We start from the raw sequence: 21,882 nt of genomic DNA on the forward strand, positions 1-21,882 counted from the left end.
CTCGTTTTTAACCACTGTCGAGTCTAATGAGTCCTGGGAAAATTTAAAAACAGAATTACGCAGGATCTTTCAAAATGATTGAACCAAAATTTGAATGTAAGTTTTATATGTTGGAACAAGAAAAAATGTTTATACAAATGGCATTGTATGTTATACGAAGCATTTTGAAATTTCATCATGACAATCATGATTGTCATTTTTAACACGGATTTGGTATACAGCCAGCATAAGCTTATGCTGAGCAAAGTAACCACGTACCTAATATCTAAAATATAATCAATTCTTTCGAAATAGATAGTATTTTTAGGGAGAGTTGAGAAATTAGTATTTTTAATGCAAATATATCTCAGGAGGGCCCCATAATCAAATTTAATAAAAAAACAAATTTGATAACTTCGATAGCTAAATTAAATTATACCTGTTTTATAACGCGAAATATCGGATAAGAAAGATATTTTGGAAATATGAATCCTAAAGAGCGAATCCATTTTTTCTAAAGGATATCCGTGTCCCGCGTGTTGCTATAATTAGAGACGCGAAATTCGACATATGAGCTTCTCATTGAAAATAGATAAACAAGCATTTTTCGAAATCCAACCTTCGCAGAGATGAAAAAGGGTAAGTTGTTTTCTGAAAGAGTATTTCTATATCTCCATATCCACTAAAGCTGGAAATTTGTGATTGGGCAAACGAGCTCCTCGTTAAAGATAAACAAACGCGTGTTTGAGCGTTTTTCTTTTTTCGTGGCTAGTTTTAACGTATCAAACATCTACGCTTACACGCTTACGCTTTTTACACGACTAAACCGTTTAAACTACCTTTAGAAATAGAAAGAATTCGGAAATCACATTGATCCGAAAAAATGGGGGATTTAACCGCGTATCGACAGCCACTTTCACCGGATCGTCTTCGTTAAAAGCAGAGAGATACATACGCGAGCTGCGCGTTTCAGGTACGATTACTTGTAACGAGCAATATTCTATTCAATTAACGTCATCAGCCGATCGAGCCTCATAAGAACGAAATGAAAATTCCGATCGAGCTCGTATAAATCGCATTAAACCTTCGAGTATCATTTTCCGTTCCGGCGAATATTTCCAATTTGTATCCACTCTCGAACCTTCGTTGATTCCAGCATCGCAACGGCGATTCTCCTATCCTTTGACCGTGATACCCTTTGCACCGAGCCAGAGAATAATATGCTTTGAAACTATTTGGAAGTCATCTCCATATCGCGTTCGCTGAAGAACTCGCGCCCTCTCTTTGTGGAACACGACGACAACCAACCGGGAATAGTTTGACCGCTGTGAAGATATTAACGAAGAACTGTATTGTGCCATAATCGAAGAAGTTGCGGCAGGTATTTGCGAAAGACGAGGTGCGTGTGTGTGGAACGTTCAACGAGATACAACGTGGTAAAAATGTTGGGTTGAACAGACAGATCGTTTGGTTTCTCGTAGCAAGACGAAACTGAGATTAAACAATGGCTATTTATCTCAATTTAACCCATTTGCATCTGTTAAGGTTATTCAGTGGATGGAATTAAAGAAATGCGTGGGCAAACTGCAAGGTATTGAAAGTATATATATTGTGAATAGTAAATTACAAAATATGTGGTACTATGTAAGCCGATCCAGATCCTCTCGCTAGCAACGTTACCCTGAGACTGAAACAACTGCCGAAACCAACGTCGGACGTGTACCGCCTATGGTCTTTCCTCGACGCATTCTTTTGTCTATGCGCTTTCGAAGACCTTAGGCGGTTGAGAAACCGAAGACCAGATGTAGAGTTTTCTCAGAAGTGACGATCACTTCAACAGCATCCAAGCGCGGATTAGTCCGCGCGCTGCGACTGTCTTCTATCACCAAGCGCGGATTATTACGCGCGCTGCGACTGCTTTTTTTATTTCCATTTTAATCTAAATAATTTTGTTTAAATAAACAATTTTTACTTTTTTCCTCTGTTATAAAGAACGTAAGATGTTTGCGAAGTAACATTGTCTACCAATCGCTTTGAACAGTAAATTTTCGACAAATTCCATGAAGAATTCGGATGTCTACTGCACCTACGACCGTGTGACGCCAACCACATGAGAGACCAGGCCGCGCTTCGGAACCGATGGGGTGATGACGGAAATAAAGATCTGGCGGCACTCGGCGACAATGTATGTCGCCGAAGCGAAGTGCCTAATGAACCCTCAATATCCCAACGGTCCTTTCACAGAAGGTTCAAGAACGCCTAACAAACGCATGGATAGTGGGGATATTAAGGGATGACAAAGAAAAAGAATCAGATTTCGCCGAAAGTCAAGTTGTAAGAGCTTCAGTCTTGAAAGGTCGCGCTTAGAGTTCAGAAGCAAATTGTAGCCAGTGAAAAACAAGCGTTAAGAAATAAATTCTCCTTCTTTTATTTTTTACTTTTATCTCTTATTTACATCTTCGATCCCCTTTTTTATTTTACGTGACAACCGTAATAGGGACCAGTCCTCTTAATTAGAGCCATGATGCAAATGAGTTAATTGAGGTATTTCATTTTTCATTCATTCAACAACATTTTTGGAGATACTTGTCTTTTGTTGGTCTGGCACAGGTTCAAACGTGGTTCATCAAGGCAACGCAATTGTCTCACATGTGCCAATCGTCTCAGGACAAAAATTGGCGCAATTCGAATAGGATTTTCTATCTCGTCTATCACATTTTACCGCTGTTGCATGCTCGGGTTACGATTTATTCCGCTCGTTACTGAACTACCTCGACAATAAGAACTTATCTTCTTTGGAAGACTGCAAGGTCGGATTGGAACAGTTTTCCTTTTTTTCTCAGAGGAATAAATTATTCCACGCCGATGGTATAATGAAGTTATCGCAAAGATGGCGAAAAATCATCGAAGGGATTCATCGACGGAGAACAATACGCGTAAAGGAGAAAACACGTACTTCAGTTTGATGGAAAGGGAAAATTAAAATGTAACGTGCCTTCCGTTCAACCCGACAAATCTAAAAAATCGTGATAAGAATAGACGAAGACGAGATACTTCGAAGGATATTGATTTTTCTGAATTTAAGATATACTTGGAGAAAATCGTCTGTAAAATTAGCAAAATACTTTGAAGACTGTAGCACGTATCGTATAAAACGCATGTAGAAGCGATGAGTAAGTTTAATCGTAAGAAACGTAACATATTTGGTAACTTGTCATATAGTCGAAGAAGTTGCGATAGAAACAATTTTTAGTGCGATAAAATTATCATTTCGAGTGGAAACTTTTCTTTAAAAACTTTACTTCGAAACCTTATCTCGAAAATTTAAAGCTACTCTTCTGATAATTGCGGTTTTATAAGAAGAGAATTAATGTGTATAGTTTAACCCCATCTCCGTGAGTAAAATAATTCTGGTTATAGGAAGAAAAGTATTAAAAGATATGTGTCAACACGTGTGCATTCGCACAAGTTTCTAAAGTAAAGAAAAAAAAAAAAAATAGAATTTTATTCCCGTACTGATAAGTACGATATTTTTCATGGCGCTTTTATAAGTCGTTCCAGAATGGATTATCTTGTTTATCATACTTTTCCCTGGAACTACCTGAATAACTCGTTGAATAACTAGCGTTAGGGAAGATTGGATCGAACGAATATTGCGTGGCTTGAAAGGATTCATCCTACACAATTACTTCAACTTTCTTTATCGCGTGCAATTTTCAAAATTTAAGAGCGCAATATAAAGCATGAAATTCCCATATAACGTAACGTGACAAATTTATTTCTCACATTGTCGATTAGTTATTTTTATAAAAGCACCTTCCTACACAGAGGAACCAAGCAAGTTTCGATAAAACGTGAAACGTGTGAACAAGAAATAATTTCACTTAAATTCTCGCAAATACTCATCTGCCTATTTGCACATAACTCGTAAGCAGTCAACAATGAAAGAAGCAAACTGATCATCTTATTTCGTATCAACGGTAACAATCTGCTGAATCTTAAAACACGAAAAATAAAAAAGAAGTACAACCAGAAAAAGTTCCCTTTAACAGCGCTGATAAAAGTCGACGTTTTATCATTATTTATATAATAAACAAAAATTAGACATGAAACAGCATAACGTGGAGAAGGAAATACAAACTGTACTCGAAGAGCGCGGTTTAGTTAATTTCACAAACAGGCAATTTACAACAAAATGGGGTTAATTTAGCCATCATCAAGCAGCAGCAACAACGTATTTGACGAAACGGTGCATGAAACAACGGGTAGCGCACGATGGGAAATTCGCGGGGGCATAAATATTTGCAAAAGGAAAGAACACGCATTGTGGATGGGGCCGGGCACAAAGCACGATTATCGCAAGATTTTAATACCCAATTATCAAAGCGTTTCATCGCTAATTTTATATTACGTATGGCCAGTACGAGCGGGCCAATAAGATCGGGTCGCATAGAATCGATTTAAATTTGCGGGGTACCTGGACCGAATAGTTGAAATTATTCGGGCAAATGAACGAGTCGGTTGAAAATTCAAATAATAGCGGCGCATTTGTGGCGCGATTATGTGTTTCAATAGATTCGGAACGTACCTACGAGTCGTTCACTTTTCTAAAAACGGGAACAAAGCGTCGGTCTCGCAAGCAGAATAATTAATTTTAAATTAAGAGGCCCGTCGCCGATGTAATTAAATATAAAACACAATAAATCTCCATTGCGATTGTCCATCTGAAAGGAACGATTTTTTCCATTGTGCAGCAGCTTACTGTTACTCATAATCGACGTTCGAACGGCGATCGAACGTCACCTGACGCAAAAAGTATAAAACCTTCTCGTCGATGGTAATTGGTAGAGGGTGTTTCGCTATTGCTGATGTACCACCACTGGCTAAGGAATGGTTTTGCATATAGAAACGAATAAAAGATATCGTGCAAGAACTTTCTGGCACGTGCGGTTTGATTCAGGATATGGACTCTTATCGAGTTACTTGTAGTGAATGACAATTTGATAGAATATTAAATGTAAATGATAAAGGAAATAATTTTGTATTTTAAACGAATCAATACGAAATAATGCGAAATATACGTAAATACAATACGAATTTTAAACGAAATAATTCTTTGGAAATAAAATTTTAACGAAGAAAGATTTATATCCTTTTAGCGTGATTTTCCATTAAGGAGTAGATAGAAAAATATAAATAAAATGATTTATCGTTTTCTCAAAATATACGAATATTACTGGAATAATACTTTGTAGAATCTCATTCGACAAATAAGTACAACACGCGGTACGTTGTACAATTTGAAAGAAAGAACAATTGGTCATAGCGTGCTTTAAATACTTCAATTTCAGAAAATTTCGTAAAATTATATGACCCAAGTGGAAGAATAAACTGTGACGAAATAAATATCAAGCAAATCATCGGAATTCGCAATGTTCAAAAATATAATTGAATGATGTAAATTTGACAGAACAGGATTATAATTGAAATATTACATTTACGTAACGTCAACTCTTAAATAGAGTAGAAACGAAGAAAAAGTAAAACAAACTCTTCCTTTTACGTGTTCTCTCTATCTTCCGAATATAGGATCGTTTTGAGACAAAAGATACTCATTGTGCAACACTCTGTATAAATAAGTACTTTCTAAACAGAATCGATGTTCGTACATGCTCCTCCAGTATCGACGAGCTATCGTTCGAATCACAAATATGCCAATCCATTACGACCGACCGAAATCCAAACTAATCGATTATTTATTGACATTCGGACGTGTGCACACTTTCCGCCGAACTGTTCGAGCACGATCGTTTGCCCACCGCGATATCTCGATAGGAAGACCTGTCCGGGGTCTCTATTTAATCGCTATCTACCACGATCTGATTTTGTCTGACTAATTGAGCAACCACTGCGAAAACGTGGGCAGATCATTCGACAAGAAATCACAGTGAACGTGAAACTTCAACACGTTCGCTATCGAATCAATTTTGCGTATCGTGGCATCACGACAAGGTTTAACATGTATCTTATAGGAAAAGGAAAGAGTCTGAATATTTTATTGTACGTTTGTAGACTTAAACTGTTGTAATCAATACACGTTCTATTTTTCATATGATCTTCTTTATTCTAAATAATTCTGACGTATAAGATACTGGATTTATCGAATGTTTGGATAATTTCCATCAGCAAAGGAAAATTAGTCTGGATGTTTAATAGTAATTTATGAGCAATTGATAATGATTAATAAAACGTTTATGAGCAATTGATGGTAATTTATGAAAAATAAATCTATAGAACAGCCAGCGAATCGTGGAATTTCATATTTTAATTCAAACAGCATCTGTGTAATGAATTTTCATATGCGAGAAGAAAGATTATCGATCACATTGAAAGGTCTAATTTCTCTTACAGCATGCGATAATCAGTTAAAATTATCAAGGAAACAAGTAATCAATCACGATTTTACATGTGAAGTAACGATGCAAAAATTAGTAAATTATATTTCTAAGAATTATATTTAGAATTAAGGAAAAACAAATACATCGATCGAAAGGTATAAATGAGAAGAAATATAATCTCTACGTTCACGTAACATGCCAATCAAGCAAATTAAAACGTCTTAATAATTTCCTAATCATTCTCGAACTTTCATTTCATTTTCTATAGTGTTTCAATAATCATATACTTTCATTGGCACAAATCTTTTATCGATTTCAAAGATTCTTTCGACAAAAATCCTAACGCTTGCACAAAATTTTCTAAATATTACTTTTCATTCGAATCAAGCGTCGCAATCAATCCCGATTCTCGTCAACAATTCAAGTGACAGTCATCGATGTCCCTCGCGTCAACATGTCAACATGTCATTTCTGCACTTATCCGTTAGAAACATCGAAACTGATTAAACTCGATTCGAAAGTATTCCTTCTTGTTAAATGTTCAGGTTGCATGTGTTAAACGAGGAAATTAACAAGAGGAACGGAGCAACGAGACGCATAATGGTCTGGCAGGAACACGGCAAAGGAGCAGAGAGGACGGGCAAATGCATGCAATATTGAATACACGCGTCCACAGCGTTGTATTAATTTTCGTTTGCCTGCCTTTTGTCGCTTAATCGAGACCGTATTGTACGCTGGCAAAATCGAGCGAAGCCATGCGAATTTTATGATACAACGTCAGTTTTCCTGTTTTTCAAAGGAACGATTCCAACTTCGTTTGCTGTTTTCTATCAATATCCTATCATGTAATCGCTTGATGAATAGAAAAATTCTAGTTGTACTGGAATTCTTCCATTTTAACTAGAAGTTTCTGGTTGTTGCGCTGCATTCAACGTTTTTAGTATCCAGTGATGCATTATAGATGAAGCAGGATTTTGAGGAATTAGATTACGTTCAATCGAGTAATGATAACCAATGTAAAATATGGATCAGTGGAAATATTTTACAAATCGATTAAGTTAATTTAGAATTGCGGACAAAATCTTTCGGATTACGAATCTAGCAAAGTGAATGAAAATTCACGTTATTCTATTTTATTTATTATGAGGAATCTTACGTTATTTCAAGAAATCTTCATCTTTTCAAAAACTACCTTGAACTACTCTACCTTGAAATAAAACCTCCACCTTGACACAAAAAGGAAACTGAGCCATCTATCCATCCCTCTGAAACTTAAATATTTTCCTCCTCCCAAAAAGTCCAGGTCAATCTACAATGAATTTCATCCTCAGAAACAAAATAATCTTAATTCTGTGCAACCTAACTCCAATGATAAATCTCCAGAGCAAACCATTATTAATTTAAGCAAAACCCACGTAAAGATCATCAACGTTTCTGCATGCTAAATCTACATCTTCCTCTTGCACCAGAGAAGAAGAAGCGAAGTTAAACAACAATCGTAACACAAATTCGTTGGTATCGCCAAGTAAATGAACTTGCGTGACGCTTGTACGCAATGACCATTACAGCAGTGCGAAATCCTGTAGAACAGAGTCGCTTGCCATTCCGGTAACAAGACGTAGCGTTGCTCGCAGGAACTTCTTAGGAAACACACACACACGCACACAGTCAATTCTTGTTTCGTCTAATTTCACAGCTCTGTATTTCCCTTAAGGACCAGTTTCGTCACAAGGGACGCGTAACGCGACGGTACACGCGAATCCTGCGAACAGGATCGCCAGCCGACAACCAGGTGATCCAGCGTTCTCGGTTACTCGAGGAGAGTCCAGGAGACTCGAAACGCACACACACACCGATGTCTCGCGCGACTCGCCGCTGGGACGAGTGTCGTTACGCGGCTCGTTTTCCGGTTTTAATTAAATGACGTGCGAAACGCGCGGCGCGGAGTCGCGTTTCTGGCTTCCCGGATGCCTGTATTCAGACGGGTCAAAGGTAAACCAGAAATTCGTGCTGTCAACCGACTGCGTATTAACGCGCTACCGTTAGATTTTTCTATGGTTTGTTGGATTCCGGCGCACTTTTGGGTTTGACGGTTCGATCGAAGAATTTGTAGTCGTTTGATAGCATTCTGTAAAGGAATTGCATTCTACGCGCAATTTCTTTGATCGATGGCTTCTGATTCTTGGTTTTTTTGGGAAAATTATTCCTGGACTTTACAACATAATATTCTGTTTAGTCTTAGGTAACCTGAAAATTCGTGGATGTTTGACAACATTCTGCAAGGGAACCTCAAGCTCTGTGATTGATAGTTTCTAATCCTTCCCTGTAGAATTTGTTTACATAAATTCGAGCAGGATATCATGTCCTACAGAAATAGATTCTGCTGGAATTTTACAAATTCTGGCATCAACACATTCCATGGAAAATTAATTTGGAAATTGTAGCTATCGGAGAGATAGCAGAAAGTTTAGTAACTGAACCATACAGTATCATATATGTATTATATATTGTCCGGTATTTCTCTTTAATACCTGAGAATGGAATTCAAGACCTCCATAATAAGAGATCAAGATATCTTTTGCAAGAATACAGTTGCAACAGACTTTATGTAACTCCCTGTATATTATGCACGAGACTTCCTGTTGGAACGAACATACGGCTATAATCGCAAGGTGGTATGGAATTTAAAGAGATATTTTCCTACCTGTAACGCAAGAAAATCTCTCAATAATTTAAACGAAATAACATATTGAACGTTGCAGTATCATAAAAAGAATCACACTGTGACTTTTACATGCTGAAACTACATTACTAAATAATTCACGGTAATCGTTTCTCTACTAGAAAATTATGCTTCATTATCTATTCTCGAATACGAGGATCGATGCCCCGCCAAAAAACATATAAGCCGCACAATAGCAGTTGGTAAACTTTTATTAAAGCAATTCGTTCCATGTGTGCAACAGTAAAAACACGAATAGCGGTGCAACGAGTCTAGCTTAAATTCGTTATCGATGTTTCCAACTGTACGAGCAGACCAAACAATTTTATATTAAATTAACCCTGGCGTGGAAAGTTTAGGAATTATACGAATTACGAAAAAATTCGATTGTCTTTATCAACGGGATGATCCGTGTCAGATATAAAGCAGATCTGCGTTAACTTCTGTAAAACAAAATAATTTACGTGATATAATCTCGCTGAAGCTTGTTACCGTATGAAAAACACCTGTTAATTGAGAGTTCTAACAGATGTATTCGTAGGAATGGACATCCTCGATGAGAACGATACGGATGGCATGGGGTTTAGCCTTAAAAAGAGACGCAATCAGGTCCGGTAAAACGAGAGAAAGGAAGAACAACAATCATTAATTATCGATGACGCTGAACGGGAACGTTACTAAAACGATCATCATTAAAACCTCATTTACTCTGTGCTAATCTCGTTATTCTCGGCGGCCAGTCGTCGGCTCACCTTTTTCCGATATACCGAATCCGAAATTTTAAATGGAGGCTTTTATAACGCGCAATTATAACGCGTATTCTCTCATCTTGACGCCGGTGCGCGAACATGCGAAGGAAAAGCGAAAATACGCCGTTTCATGCGGTCGTACGCGCGCGTAACGAAGGTAATTACATGCACGCGATACGAAAGCGAAAGGGTCATTACACGTCCACTCGACGCGACAGAATACAGGTTACAAACCTGAGTCCCTTTCAATTTTTATGAAACTCACCGTCGTTCTACTTCACGTGCGCGTCCAGGATCGTGCATAGAATCGTCGCTCTTGAAAAAGCTGTTTCATTTATTTACCATTTCATGTATTCGATGAACGTTCAAACGTTGATTCGTTCAAAGAGATTTCAATTCGATGGTTCCAGCTAAAATTACATTGCCAATTACATTCATTGTTTCGTCGTGCTTTTATTTTATTTTCACTAGCAAATTGAAAGTTAGTAGCTTGTTAATCATCCTCTAGAATATCCAATTTTTATCGTAGATTAACGCTGGAATTTTACATGGTCACGTAAATATAGAACTTTGTCAAATTTGTGCAACTTCCTTCAAAGCTATCCATAATACCGAAAATCTTACGAATTATATAATTGTTACACGCTAAGCCAATTCAAACCAACACAACCAATGCTATCAATTCAGAATAATTCAAAATAATTCGGCAGAACCTCTCCAACCTATTTCCTTCTCTTTTCTTAAATAAAACATCCAAATAGAATAAAAAGACAGAAGAAAGCTACCTAACGACCACGGAAGCATAAAACACTCTATACCATGAAACTTCATCGGTAAACGAAATAATAAACAGAGACCGTTCATCTTAAACGAAACAAGACAGAAAAATGAAGAAACGAGAAAGATATTAAGCTTGATTGGAAATACTTCGTTCTCCACGTTCGATTCACGTGTATCCGACCTAGAGATAACAGACGAACTGTTTCGAAACCTTACGACAGAGAAAGATACCTTGTTCGCCACGATTTTAATTAGTTTTCCCATTGTGCAAGAGACACGGGTTCGAAAGAGAGGTTTGACACCAAAGGTGGAGAAGAGCCTCTGAATTCCGTTTGCGTCTACTGCAGTTGTCTCGCAATGGGACTCCTCGTCTGTCACGCTTCCAGATCACGTGCCTTCGAAATAACGTAATTCGGGAGACCAATAGCCGTCAATTAATATTCCGTATCGGGATACCGATGAATCGGCATGACATTCTGCCGGACACGTCGAGTTTTCGTGTCGCGGCCACTCGCCACGATACGTTGCACAAATGTAGAAACCCGTGCAACGTAAAGAGAAACAGACGCGATGATCAATCTACGGCGAGACCCGAAATGTTGCAACATACAATGACTCACGAAAGTATCTGGACTGCTATTCATATCGTATATGTTACATAAAACATTCTGAAATTCCATTAGCAATGTAATGTGACACGTGAAGTGTACACGTACCCATGTAGTCAACAAAACGGCAATGTTTATATAAACAAAGAACAAAGACATTTGAGACGAACGTGGGCAAAAAAAAAACTCACGCTGTGTTGTTTCAGTTCGAAGATTAATCTGGTCACAAAAACGATGCTTTTAAAAACAAAGACTACAGAAATTCTGTTTATGATAGTGAGAAAGTGTAAGATCAGTAAATTGTTCTAAACTACAAGCTACAAATTAATTCCAAACGGAATAGAAGTTGTATTGCCAGAGGCGAGATATTAGAACGCTGTATTCCTCTACAACAGCAATAATAAATTTAATGGTCGATTTATGAATTTACAAAGCCTCTTACTTCCGTCCCCACCTACGACCAAATTAGTGTAATCTCCATAATTGATAAGGACGCGTATAATCCAACAGACGGACGTTCTTAACACTTTTTAATCCTTGAACGCTGTTAATTCCTCCTATAAAAATGAATAAACAATAACATAAAATGTCACCGGGTTTCGAGACGGACGCCGAAGAATCGAATAGTCGAGATTCGCTGTGAAATACAACGCAATTTATTATAGAATCTACAATTGAAAAAAGAAACAAAAGAAGGAAGCGCAGTGAGAAAAGGGGCGAGAAAAAAATTCATTGGATGGTCGCACTCTCGTTGGATAATAAAAATCCCGCCGCGGCCAGGTGTCTATTTTGTCTTGTTCGCGGTTCAACGGCATAAAATAAACAAAAATCCATCGACACCAGTTCGCGTAATACAAGCCTATCGTTACAATCGTAATTCAGAGACACGAGACCGACAGAATAGAAAACAACTGCTGCGGACAATTGATATCGCCTATGGAAAACAGAGCAACGTCGATATTCCCAATCGCGCGAGCCGGTAAAATTACTGCGACCGCCGGTTTTATTTATTGTATGGGCTAGGAGACGAAGGGCCGTGTCAAAAAGCGAGGCAATACGCGCTCGGCACATCCGACCAAATAAATCCGTTTCTCATTTTCCTGCCTGCGGAAAACGAAAGTTCCTTAACGAGTGAAAAACTATCGCGACGCCTTTGCCGGAAATATTAACTCGCGTGCGTGAATCGCATACGAAATTAATACTCGCCTCAGTGTGAATATACGGTGGACGAATGGCATTAAAAAGAAAAAAAGAAAAGAATACCTGAAGCTTGGGAAAACAAAAGGTATTTGCGAGAACAAGGTAATCAAATGATAAAAAATTGAACAGGGAGAACGTTCATTAGCAGAGTCGGACGTGGCTGTACATTGTAAATTTTCGGCACGGAATTTCTAGGTTGAACAAACGACAATCTGCATGTTTGTGACTAATCGATAGAACGATACAAGATTATCGAGGTGTGTAATGAAATTTATTAGAAATTGGTGAAACGATTGGTTTTCTGGTACAAAGGAATCGAATATTGATTGATTTTAAGATTTAGGTTTTATTCGTCAAGGTTTCATACTCTAAAGCCAAGTGCAAAAGTATCTACGTCACTGTGATACGAAGAACATGTACCTAACTTGTATTTCTCTGTTACTATCACAAGTTCGTATACAAAAGAAATAAATTTCAAGAAGACTTAAAGCTTCTCTATCCTCACAACCTTCCTATAGCCTGACAGTCCTGTATGTCTCAATTTTACCGATCAACAATCCTAAACCTACCTCGGCAAAGCACCGATCGCCATTCTCTAAGATACATAGCTATCTAGCGATATCATTCAAGTACGAGTTTAGCGTACTCCAAACGTTTCTCCAAAATTTTCTTCGACGAGAAACGAAGTGCCTGTGATGTTGCCAGCACGAGTGTAAACATAACTTGTCGAGCAGAATCGGGTTCGCGCGAAAAAGAGGGGAAAATACAACACGAAAGTGCGAAGAGGTCAAGAGTCCGGTTATCCCGAAGGAACGTGTACATCCTTACGCAGATACAGACATAGACGACGACGCTTTGTAAATTTTCAGGGCGAGCACCTCTTTAGAGAGGGCAAACGGAGAGAGTTACTCGCGGCACACGCGCTTTGCGGATTTTTCAATCACGTTCCGTACTGACAGGATTAATAAAGCGGCGCGCGCTACGCGGAGAGTTTCCAGACTCATTTCATGCAGAATCGAATTGGATTTCCAGGTCGGGGTCGGTGTATATCTGTGTGCAATGCAACAGAGAGACTGGGTCCCTTTGATGTGCCACGCTCGGATACCGTTGAGCTTCTTCTATCTCTGTCTATCTATAACGCGAAAACGATACCACCTAGCCACGTACTATGTTACATCGCCACTAAATAATCGGTTTATAAAAATTCATGCAGGGTATAGAGAAGCGTCGGGTTTATGGCCACACACACATTTCCCTTTGTATCGAATACGACCATCTCTGTGAGGAACAGGATCAGGCATAGCGAAGACGGTCTCCTGGCGTTCGTTTAGAGAAAGAGAATGGAGGATTGGAGGATTTTGTCTGAAATATTAGCACGTATTCGTTGTACGAGTGATATCGCGTGTTACGTATAGCGATTGTAAAAGTATAAAAATTACAAATAGATTGAAGATGAAAGTTTTAATACTGACTGAAGGTAAATATAATCGGGCACCTTTATAATATCACTCTTTAAGCGTTAACCGATCGTGTACGTCGATTAAACCAGCAAAATTTCAATTTTTACTTTTTCCAACAACATGAAAGTTTCATCCACAGTTATCTTCGCAAACATGAATTTTTTCATCGCTTTCATTTCAGCCGATAGGAATATTTCGCGACTTTCCATATAAAAATCTTTTCAAGCAATAAAGAAATCAAATAGAATCATCGAAAATCTGTTCACATTCTCTTCCAGTTGTAGATATATAGATAGCTATTCATACAAAGAAATCAATATAAATGCACGGAGATAAATCAACAATTTAGTTTGAGTCCTAATTTAGATGGCTCTGGTTGAAATTATTTGCACAGAAATAAGTATCTTCAAATCCGCCATAAACGAACGATTCTTTACACAAAGTTAAGAAATGTTTCTAATTAAAAGAAGAATAAACAAGATGAAAATCAATGCGATAACGATAACACAAAGTAACTTCTCCTATTTTTACATAAAGAACTTCTTAATTAGCTGCGCCGTGCAGTAGCTATATTGATCAAAGTCCGCGTAGTCAAGCAAAATATTATCAACTAGAGTTAACTGTATCTTTCTTCAGAATGAACAAAGAATCGCCGCACAAATAGTTCCACCCTCCGTTTCTAAGACCTATTAATCAAAGTTAATAAATCCGTTCGAAACGTACGAACAAAAAAAAAAAAAAAAAGAGCCTCAAATACGTTGCAACGAAGAAGCATGAAAGAACACCAAAATGAAGAAAAGATAATTAGCTGTTAAACACGGGAATAATTGGCAACGGAATCGATCGAACAGACTCCATTTCCCAGGGATATTTGATTCAACCAGGCAGCGTACGTACGTCTGCAGCAACACCAAAAGATTGAACCATTCTGTACGATCGAGCAAGACGCGAATAACGGGGAAAAGTAGTCGTACACGCGTAGGGTTGAGGGTCGAAGCCAGAGGAGAGCAGAGCCGGAGGATTGGTATGTTTTTAGTGGTTGCAGCACTCGAACGTGCCAGAGCGAATATATCCTGCACGACTGCATACACATACGCAAGGGAACAAACGCGCTCGCGCACTGAGTGCTTCGAATATATCAGCATGCGTGTTCGTACATAGGTACATACACCGACACGGTCTTTATTCTTGCTATCTCGGTGCACGTACAAAAGCGTTGGCCAGCTCTACGAATATTTTCCCCTTAATTTAATTTCACCAGGCCGGAGTGCAGAGTACGCATTACTTCGCACGTATCCCGGCAAGAGGGAAAAGATTAAGATTAAGAAGAGCGGGAGAGAAGAAGTAGGCGCGTTGCGGTATAATTATGCACGTGGTAGCTTTTTAAAAGACCGATTAAGAAGGTGTCTCACGCGTTGCTATAATTTTCTGTTTTCCCCTCCGCCCTCGATTTCCATTTGGTTTATTTATCTGCTTCACCGCACCAGGATCGTCGTAGTAATTAGAACCCACCGATTACCAGATCGTTTCTATTCTTATTGTCCTTCTCTCATCGACACGCTCGCGCAACACTCTAAAACACTTAAATTTCAGGGGGACTCGTACGGTTTGTCAAATGCGCGACCCTCTAACCATTTCAGTACTTCAATTGTGTTAAACCATTCAAGCGTATTTTATGCAAGTTGTTTCCTAGCTTGTGATCTATTTACTTGGTTAACGGGATAGCCTTTTTTTGCGTTTGGTTATTCATGCCGGCTAGTTTTATTGGGTCGAAAATTTTTGCATTCTCTATGCTCTATAGAATATTCATGTTTATTTAATACCTATTCTACATAAAAAAATCTCGTACGAATTAATCTTAATTTTTTGTTACAGTGTTAAACACCAGGACTAGCGCAGCATCTTCTGATTCAAACTCGACGAAAGTCGTAGTCGACGAAGAAGATGACGAATCGTTGCCAGAGATCACGCTGGAGGAATTCAAAGAAAGGTACAGGAGACTGATACCCTACATGACGTTCTACGTAGCGAACAACTACGTAAACGGACAAAACCCGGTGTCACAAGGCACTCCTGGAAAAGAGATACAAAGTGGCCTGGTAGGAGTGAGAAAGAGCCCGCAATCGTTCGTCAGAGTGAATACCGTGCCACGAAGAACGAACAATTATCGCACGAATGTACAGAATCAAGACAAGAAATTCATTCCATCGATACAATACGATCCGCGAAACGTAGGAGCAGACAGCGACTATTTCACACCCGTGAGACACAGTTCGAAGGTCAATTATGACGAGTACCCGATACCATATCAACTGTATCGGGATCAAAAGGTAGCGTATCCCGAGATAACTACGGTATCCAGCCAAACTATCCGTAAGGAGAACAGATACTATACAAACGTGAGACCATTACGACCTTACACGACAAATGGCAGAGATCACTTGCCTAGAAAACAACCCATTAAACCTATTTACAGTAATCTACGAGATGAGTACGTGCTTGATTATAATGTTAGACCAAGTATTGCTGTTAATTATCCTGCGAAGGATTTCCAAGATCACCGACAAATTCCACTACCTAACGTGTATCCCAACGTGTTGGAATCTCTACCAGCGAGTAAACAAACTCCTATGCTCGCCCTATCACGAAATCCTAACGTAAACCTGCAACAAATAATGGAAAGTTTTCAACTAAGTGAACGTTTACCAGAAACATTGAACAAGGATAACATAGACAATAGTCTAAAGACACTTGTAGAGATATTGAATATCCTTCACAGCACGAAAAAGGAAGAATTCCCACAGATCCAAGCGTCTCCTTTAACACCAGTGGTGGCACCTCTACCACCCAGGATACCGGAGAAACCAACGAATTTCAGGGTAAGACCGCAAACGAGGCCAAAGGTAATAACAGAGACGCGATTTCAAGCTACACCAAATCCGCTATATCTGACCGATGATCCTGAACGTTACAAAATAACATCGTACGAGGATGAAACGAAACTTAAACCGCCACCTCAGTTGAATTACAACACGAACAGCTTGACCAACAACAACGTGGTGGAATATTATGTTCCTATTGTGCAAGAAATTCCAACGAAACAGAAAGAACCGTTCGTTCCGACGGTCAGACCGCAAACCAACGAAGATCCGACTGATCATTCCTACGCTATCACGGAGGATTTGAGTGACGATGTATTGCAACAGGAACGATATCCCTTGCCACCTGTTACCACGGAAGTTGTCCCAAAGACGTCGCTAAAATATGGTGCTACCAGAGGAAAGGCTAATGTCGACTATCCGGCCTATTCTAGTATACCTCGTACGAATTTCAATTGTAAGGAGCAGCGTTACAAAGGATTCTTTGGCGATCCGGAGACTGGATGCCAGGTAATGTCTTTATTTTTTGTACTTTCTAATATTAAATTTCTAATAATAAAATTGATTTCATGACGACTTATATTACAAACTAAGCAAGAATGAGTGGAACAATTAAACATAGGATTATATATAAAAATTTGAAAGATCTATGAAAAAAATAAATTCTCATGACTAATGACTGGATAATGTCATAAAGGTTATCAAGTAATAAGTAATGTTAATAATTTCGTTCATAAATCTAATTGTGTTAATTAAGGAATTATTGGAACTCTCGCTCCTATTGTCGTATACAAATATTGAAAAACGATGATTGAAAAAATTTGTCTTTGCGTAATACTTGTACCACCTATTCTTGTTCACCTTGTATACAGAAATTTCCCAGTTGCTTTGCGATTTCTAACAATGATAATAATGTTGTTCTCGCAGGTATGGCATTACTGCGATCTTAATGGTGGTAAATCATCGTTTTTATGCCCGAACGGTACTATATTCAGTCAAGTGGCGTTGACGTGCGACTGGTGGTTCAACGTGAAATGCGAAACGACAACTCAATTATACGTGTTAAACGAACGACTCTACAAGTACATTCTGCCGATAATGCCAAAGTTCCCGGAGGACTTCACCGGTCCGGAAGTAGATCGGTATTTAGAACTCAAATTTAAAGAGATGGAGGCAAAACTGAAGGAGAAAAAGCTGAAGAAACAGCAGGAGGGGAAAGAGAAAGAGAAAGAGAAAGAGAAGCAAAAAGAAAAGCTCAAGGATAAACAACAAACACAACAGAAAGAAAATGAATAATCGATACGTCTAGGTCCTAGTTAAATTATTGTAATTTTGCTGATTCAACTCTAGTACGTATTTAACGTATATACCTTGTTGCCATTATTTGTTAGAAATAGCAGTGAACGATTGTAGGTTGTGTCTCTTACACATCATTGGATGTGGAGAAATTTTGTGAAACTCAAAAATGTGCAATATTTTTATTATAGGCTTGTGTGTGATTTATTCTTATATATATAGTTTATTTTATAAGAAAATTTTGGTATAAGATCTCTAGATTGAAGAAATCAAATTACTACATTATTATTGTAATGAAATATTTAACTAATATGCAGAATCTAATTATTCAAGCACTTAAAGCAACTGGAAATGCAGGAACTGGACACGTATGGAACAACCGATAATGTCAATAAGTATTTCTCTTCCCTCTAGTCATATTTGTATTATGTAATTATTTATAACAACATATATTCTTTATTACTTTATAAAAAAACGTTTGCATTTATACATGCATTTCACAGACAAATAACGGTCTTTTATATGTTAGGTATATATTATATATGCAACATATTATACTCAATTATAAACAAGTATGACGATAAATTAATTTAAAAATTTTTGCTACTTCAGAGAACAGTTTGTACAATTAATTATATTGCAACAAATTGATTCTACGATAATGATTAATATTTGTACTTAATATTTTGTTGCAAGTACATAATAAAATTATTTATTTACCATTTAACATAAATATTTTTTTTTACTATACATGCACTATAATTCCTACTAATCTCTTCTAAGATCTAATAACTTTTCTATAAGAAAAATAAAAAATGAATTTAAACTTACCTTTTGCACCTGCTGAACTCTCTTGAGACTCTCGTTCACACGGTCAAACACGTTGTAGAATTCAGTCATCAGTTTACTGTTCTAATAAACACACGAATAAAACTATATTATTTCTTTTCAGTGTTACGCTAATAAATTGTTTACATCGGCTATAATACAAACCTGTTGGCTTAAAGGCAAATAATTATGTTTTTTATGTAATTGTATCATACAATGTGAACATCCAGCTATATCACAATTTTCACAGTAATATCCTATCCGTTCAAGACACTGTTCTGAGCAAGTATTTTTTAAAATAAAGGAATTTTCATTATTTTCCTCCGTTAGCATGACCTTTGAATGATTTTGTAGCGCTTTCCCATGAATCTAATACAACATAAACACAAAACTATGACATTCATATTCTTATTATTTATAAAAAAATGCAATCAATGATATATCCCCAAAAACAAACAAATAATAATGTAATGAAAAGCAGTCGCAATAAGCAATATACCTTGGAATAACAAATATGACAAAAGAGAACGTTACATTGTTGGCACTTTAGTGTTGCTTGAATTCCACATTCAGAACATAAACCTGAAAGTAAAGGATACTTCACTGTAACTTAAAGCATCGTTTAAAAAATATAATTTCTCCTTCTTTAATATGATACAGACCTTGTATGCTCTGTTGCTTTGATTTAAAAGTAGAAGGTTTAGAAAAAGAAATATCTTGCTCATCTGTATTAATTGGTCGATTATGTGTCATGACCATTAATCCCAAAGCATATATGTTTAGAGGTAACTGAAATATATTATTATTGTCACACTCTGAGATTGTATTGCATATAGGGCAAGATTGATTAATAAATGATTTAGCGCATTTATCACATATTATATGTCCACAGTCTAATAACACAGGTATTGTACCACGCATAGGAACAAATGCTGAAACAAACAAGATATAGCTTTCTTAGTATTTTTTCTAATTATACTTTACAAATGGACATGGGTAACACAAATCTAAACAATGCTATCAACCTTAATTTATATATTATTCTAACCTCTAGGATATCATTTATATTAGAATTACAAAAGAAAGTAGCAGGCATACTAACAATGCTTCTTGTGTAAATTTCCTATTTTTTCTTGTTATAAAATGTCATAAACTAAAATATATTTATAGAACTGAATCAAAAGATCTTTACAATACGATTGTTGAAATCACATTAGAAAAGGTTAAAAATAAGTATTTCGCTTAGATTTAATATATACAACATGTATATAATCGAAAGAAAAAAACGCCGGCAAGCACATGACTCGGGAACGTGAATGATTACCTTCAAAAAAAAATTGGTGTTTACATTGTGTGCAAAACACATTTCGAAGTTTTGTAGGTGGAAAATTGTAATTTTGAATATGCTTGAAATTTTTTCTGAACTTCATCATTTTATTCATAATGAATAACTCGTACGATCACCAATTTCAAACACTCACTAATCGAATCAACGAGCCTGTTTAGTTACACGCCACGATACGACACGCGAAACTCATAGCGGCACACATTTGAATTCTGTCCCAGTGGCGGCACAAGATTTTGAGTACCCGCGCAGTACACCTTTTAAATAATAAAGTAAAATATCTCTTGCAAAACTAATAAAGCAAATTCAAATTAATTCCGACAAACGAAACGTAGTAAAAATGTGTACTTTGATTGAATATTATATTAGATTTAGCACAATTACAAATTTATGTACTACGCACGTTATGTACTACGATTCTACATCGGTGCTAGATATGACATCTATAAACAACAAAAGTTTCCAAACATTTTTTGATAAATAGTACCTTAATTTATAATATTTTGATTTTGTATTAAAATAAAGAACGCTAGAACTTAAAATCATTTTTTTATATTATATTATCGTTTGGTAAAATGTTAAATATAATAGAATAAGTTATAAAAGCTTTATTATATATAGCAAACCACATGTGATAACTTCAGCCATATTTGAATTTACTTACATTCGTGGAATTTTATGTACACACAATATTGCTTACATTTTTTTTCTTTCATATTATCGTACTATATGTCATACTGTTTCATAATACAAATATATTATTTACAAAGTTACTCGCAATGATGCACACATATATATAACAATATAACGTATATTACTATATTTATTAAAAGTGTTATATCGTTCGTAAGGATACTTTGTTTTTCTTACTTCATAATTTACAATTCTTCAGAAGAGACATAAAATACAAAGATAATAAAATTACCTAGTACTTAGAAACTTAGGATAAGGAATTTCATAATTCCTCAAAATCAATTTAAGCTCACTACCCATTGAAAATGAAGAATCGGTGTAATTTGGCACGAACTTCAATAGATCATGTGATCGGTAACATCTGAGTAGAAAACCGGTGCAATTGTAGTCACGTGATTACGAACGCCTCGCGATTCTCAAGGCAGATGCCGCTGCAATCTTAAGAAGTGCACAATTTGGCAAAAACATAAAAAGTCAGGTGGATAAACCGCGGAGTTGTGTTGGACCCATTGGATTCTAGGCGCGGTCGCGTCCAAAGATCCGTTATGATCCCATCTAGCGCGAACGCTTCAGCGAGCAACAGAATCGTAAACCTTGAACGCTATACTTCAGATGCGTATTATTCTTGTATGATTTGAAATATAAATCTCAACTTAAATGCTCCGTGATCAGTAGACACAAACCTACAGTGAAGTATCATAAGGCGAAACGATATCTTCGTCTGCCTTTTACAAATAGAAAGAGCATAATGTCATAAAAATGCCTGATGTAAGTAAGAATGTTTCTAAATTCGTATCTGAGAAATACTATCTGTTTTGTTGCTTTTCAGTCGTAGGTTTGCTATGCTTGTATATTTACGATAAAGGTCAGATAAATCAGTTTTGTTTAGAAAAAAATGTACAAGTTCATCATTAGAAGAGTATAAATAGAAAGTTAAGCTACGAC

General features: G+C 37.0%; 2 protein-coding genes across 3 annotated transcripts in view; one reads left to right on the plus strand and one right to left on the minus strand.

Annotated features, from left to right (window-relative positions):
• Positions 1 to 18,789, plus strand: part of LOC132906577 (uncharacterized) — a 67,988-nt gene extending 49,199 nt beyond the window's left edge. Inside the window, exons 2-3 of the mRNA XM_060958881.1 lie at positions 15,772 to 17,285; positions 17,703 to 18,789. Coding sequence (XP_060814864.1) covers positions 15,772 to 17,285; positions 17,703 to 18,071 — 1,883 coding nt within the window. The 3' untranslated portion in view covers positions 18,072 to 18,789. The remainder of the gene's footprint in view (positions 1 to 15,771; positions 17,286 to 17,702) is intronic.
• Positions 1 to 21,605, minus strand: part of LOC132906569 (RING finger protein 17) — a 309,846-nt gene extending 288,241 nt beyond the window's left edge. Inside the window, exons 1-6 of one of the 2 annotated variants that reach the window (XM_060958861.1) lie at positions 21,170 to 21,605; positions 20,224 to 20,536; positions 19,562 to 19,831; positions 19,399 to 19,481; positions 19,065 to 19,268; positions 18,903 to 18,983 (exon numbers count right to left, since the gene is read on the minus strand). In XM_060958861.1, the coding sequence (XP_060814844.1) occupies positions 18,903 to 18,983; positions 19,065 to 19,268; positions 19,399 to 19,481; positions 19,562 to 19,831; positions 20,224 to 20,341 (756 nt within the window). In that variant the 5' untranslated portion in view covers positions 20,342 to 20,536; positions 21,170 to 21,605. The remainder of the gene's footprint in view (positions 1 to 18,902; positions 18,984 to 19,064; positions 19,269 to 19,398; positions 19,482 to 19,561; positions 19,832 to 20,223; positions 20,537 to 21,169) is intronic. The other variant, XM_060958862.1, reaches the window with a different exon arrangement.
• Positions 21,606 to 21,882: the final 277 nt, after the last annotated feature.

Source organism: Bombus pascuorum, chromosome 4 (genome assembly GCF_905332965.1).
Source record: "Bombus pascuorum chromosome 4, iyBomPasc1.1, whole genome shotgun sequence".
Classification (NCBI taxonomy): domain Eukaryota; kingdom Metazoa; phylum Arthropoda; class Insecta; order Hymenoptera; family Apidae; genus Bombus; species Bombus pascuorum.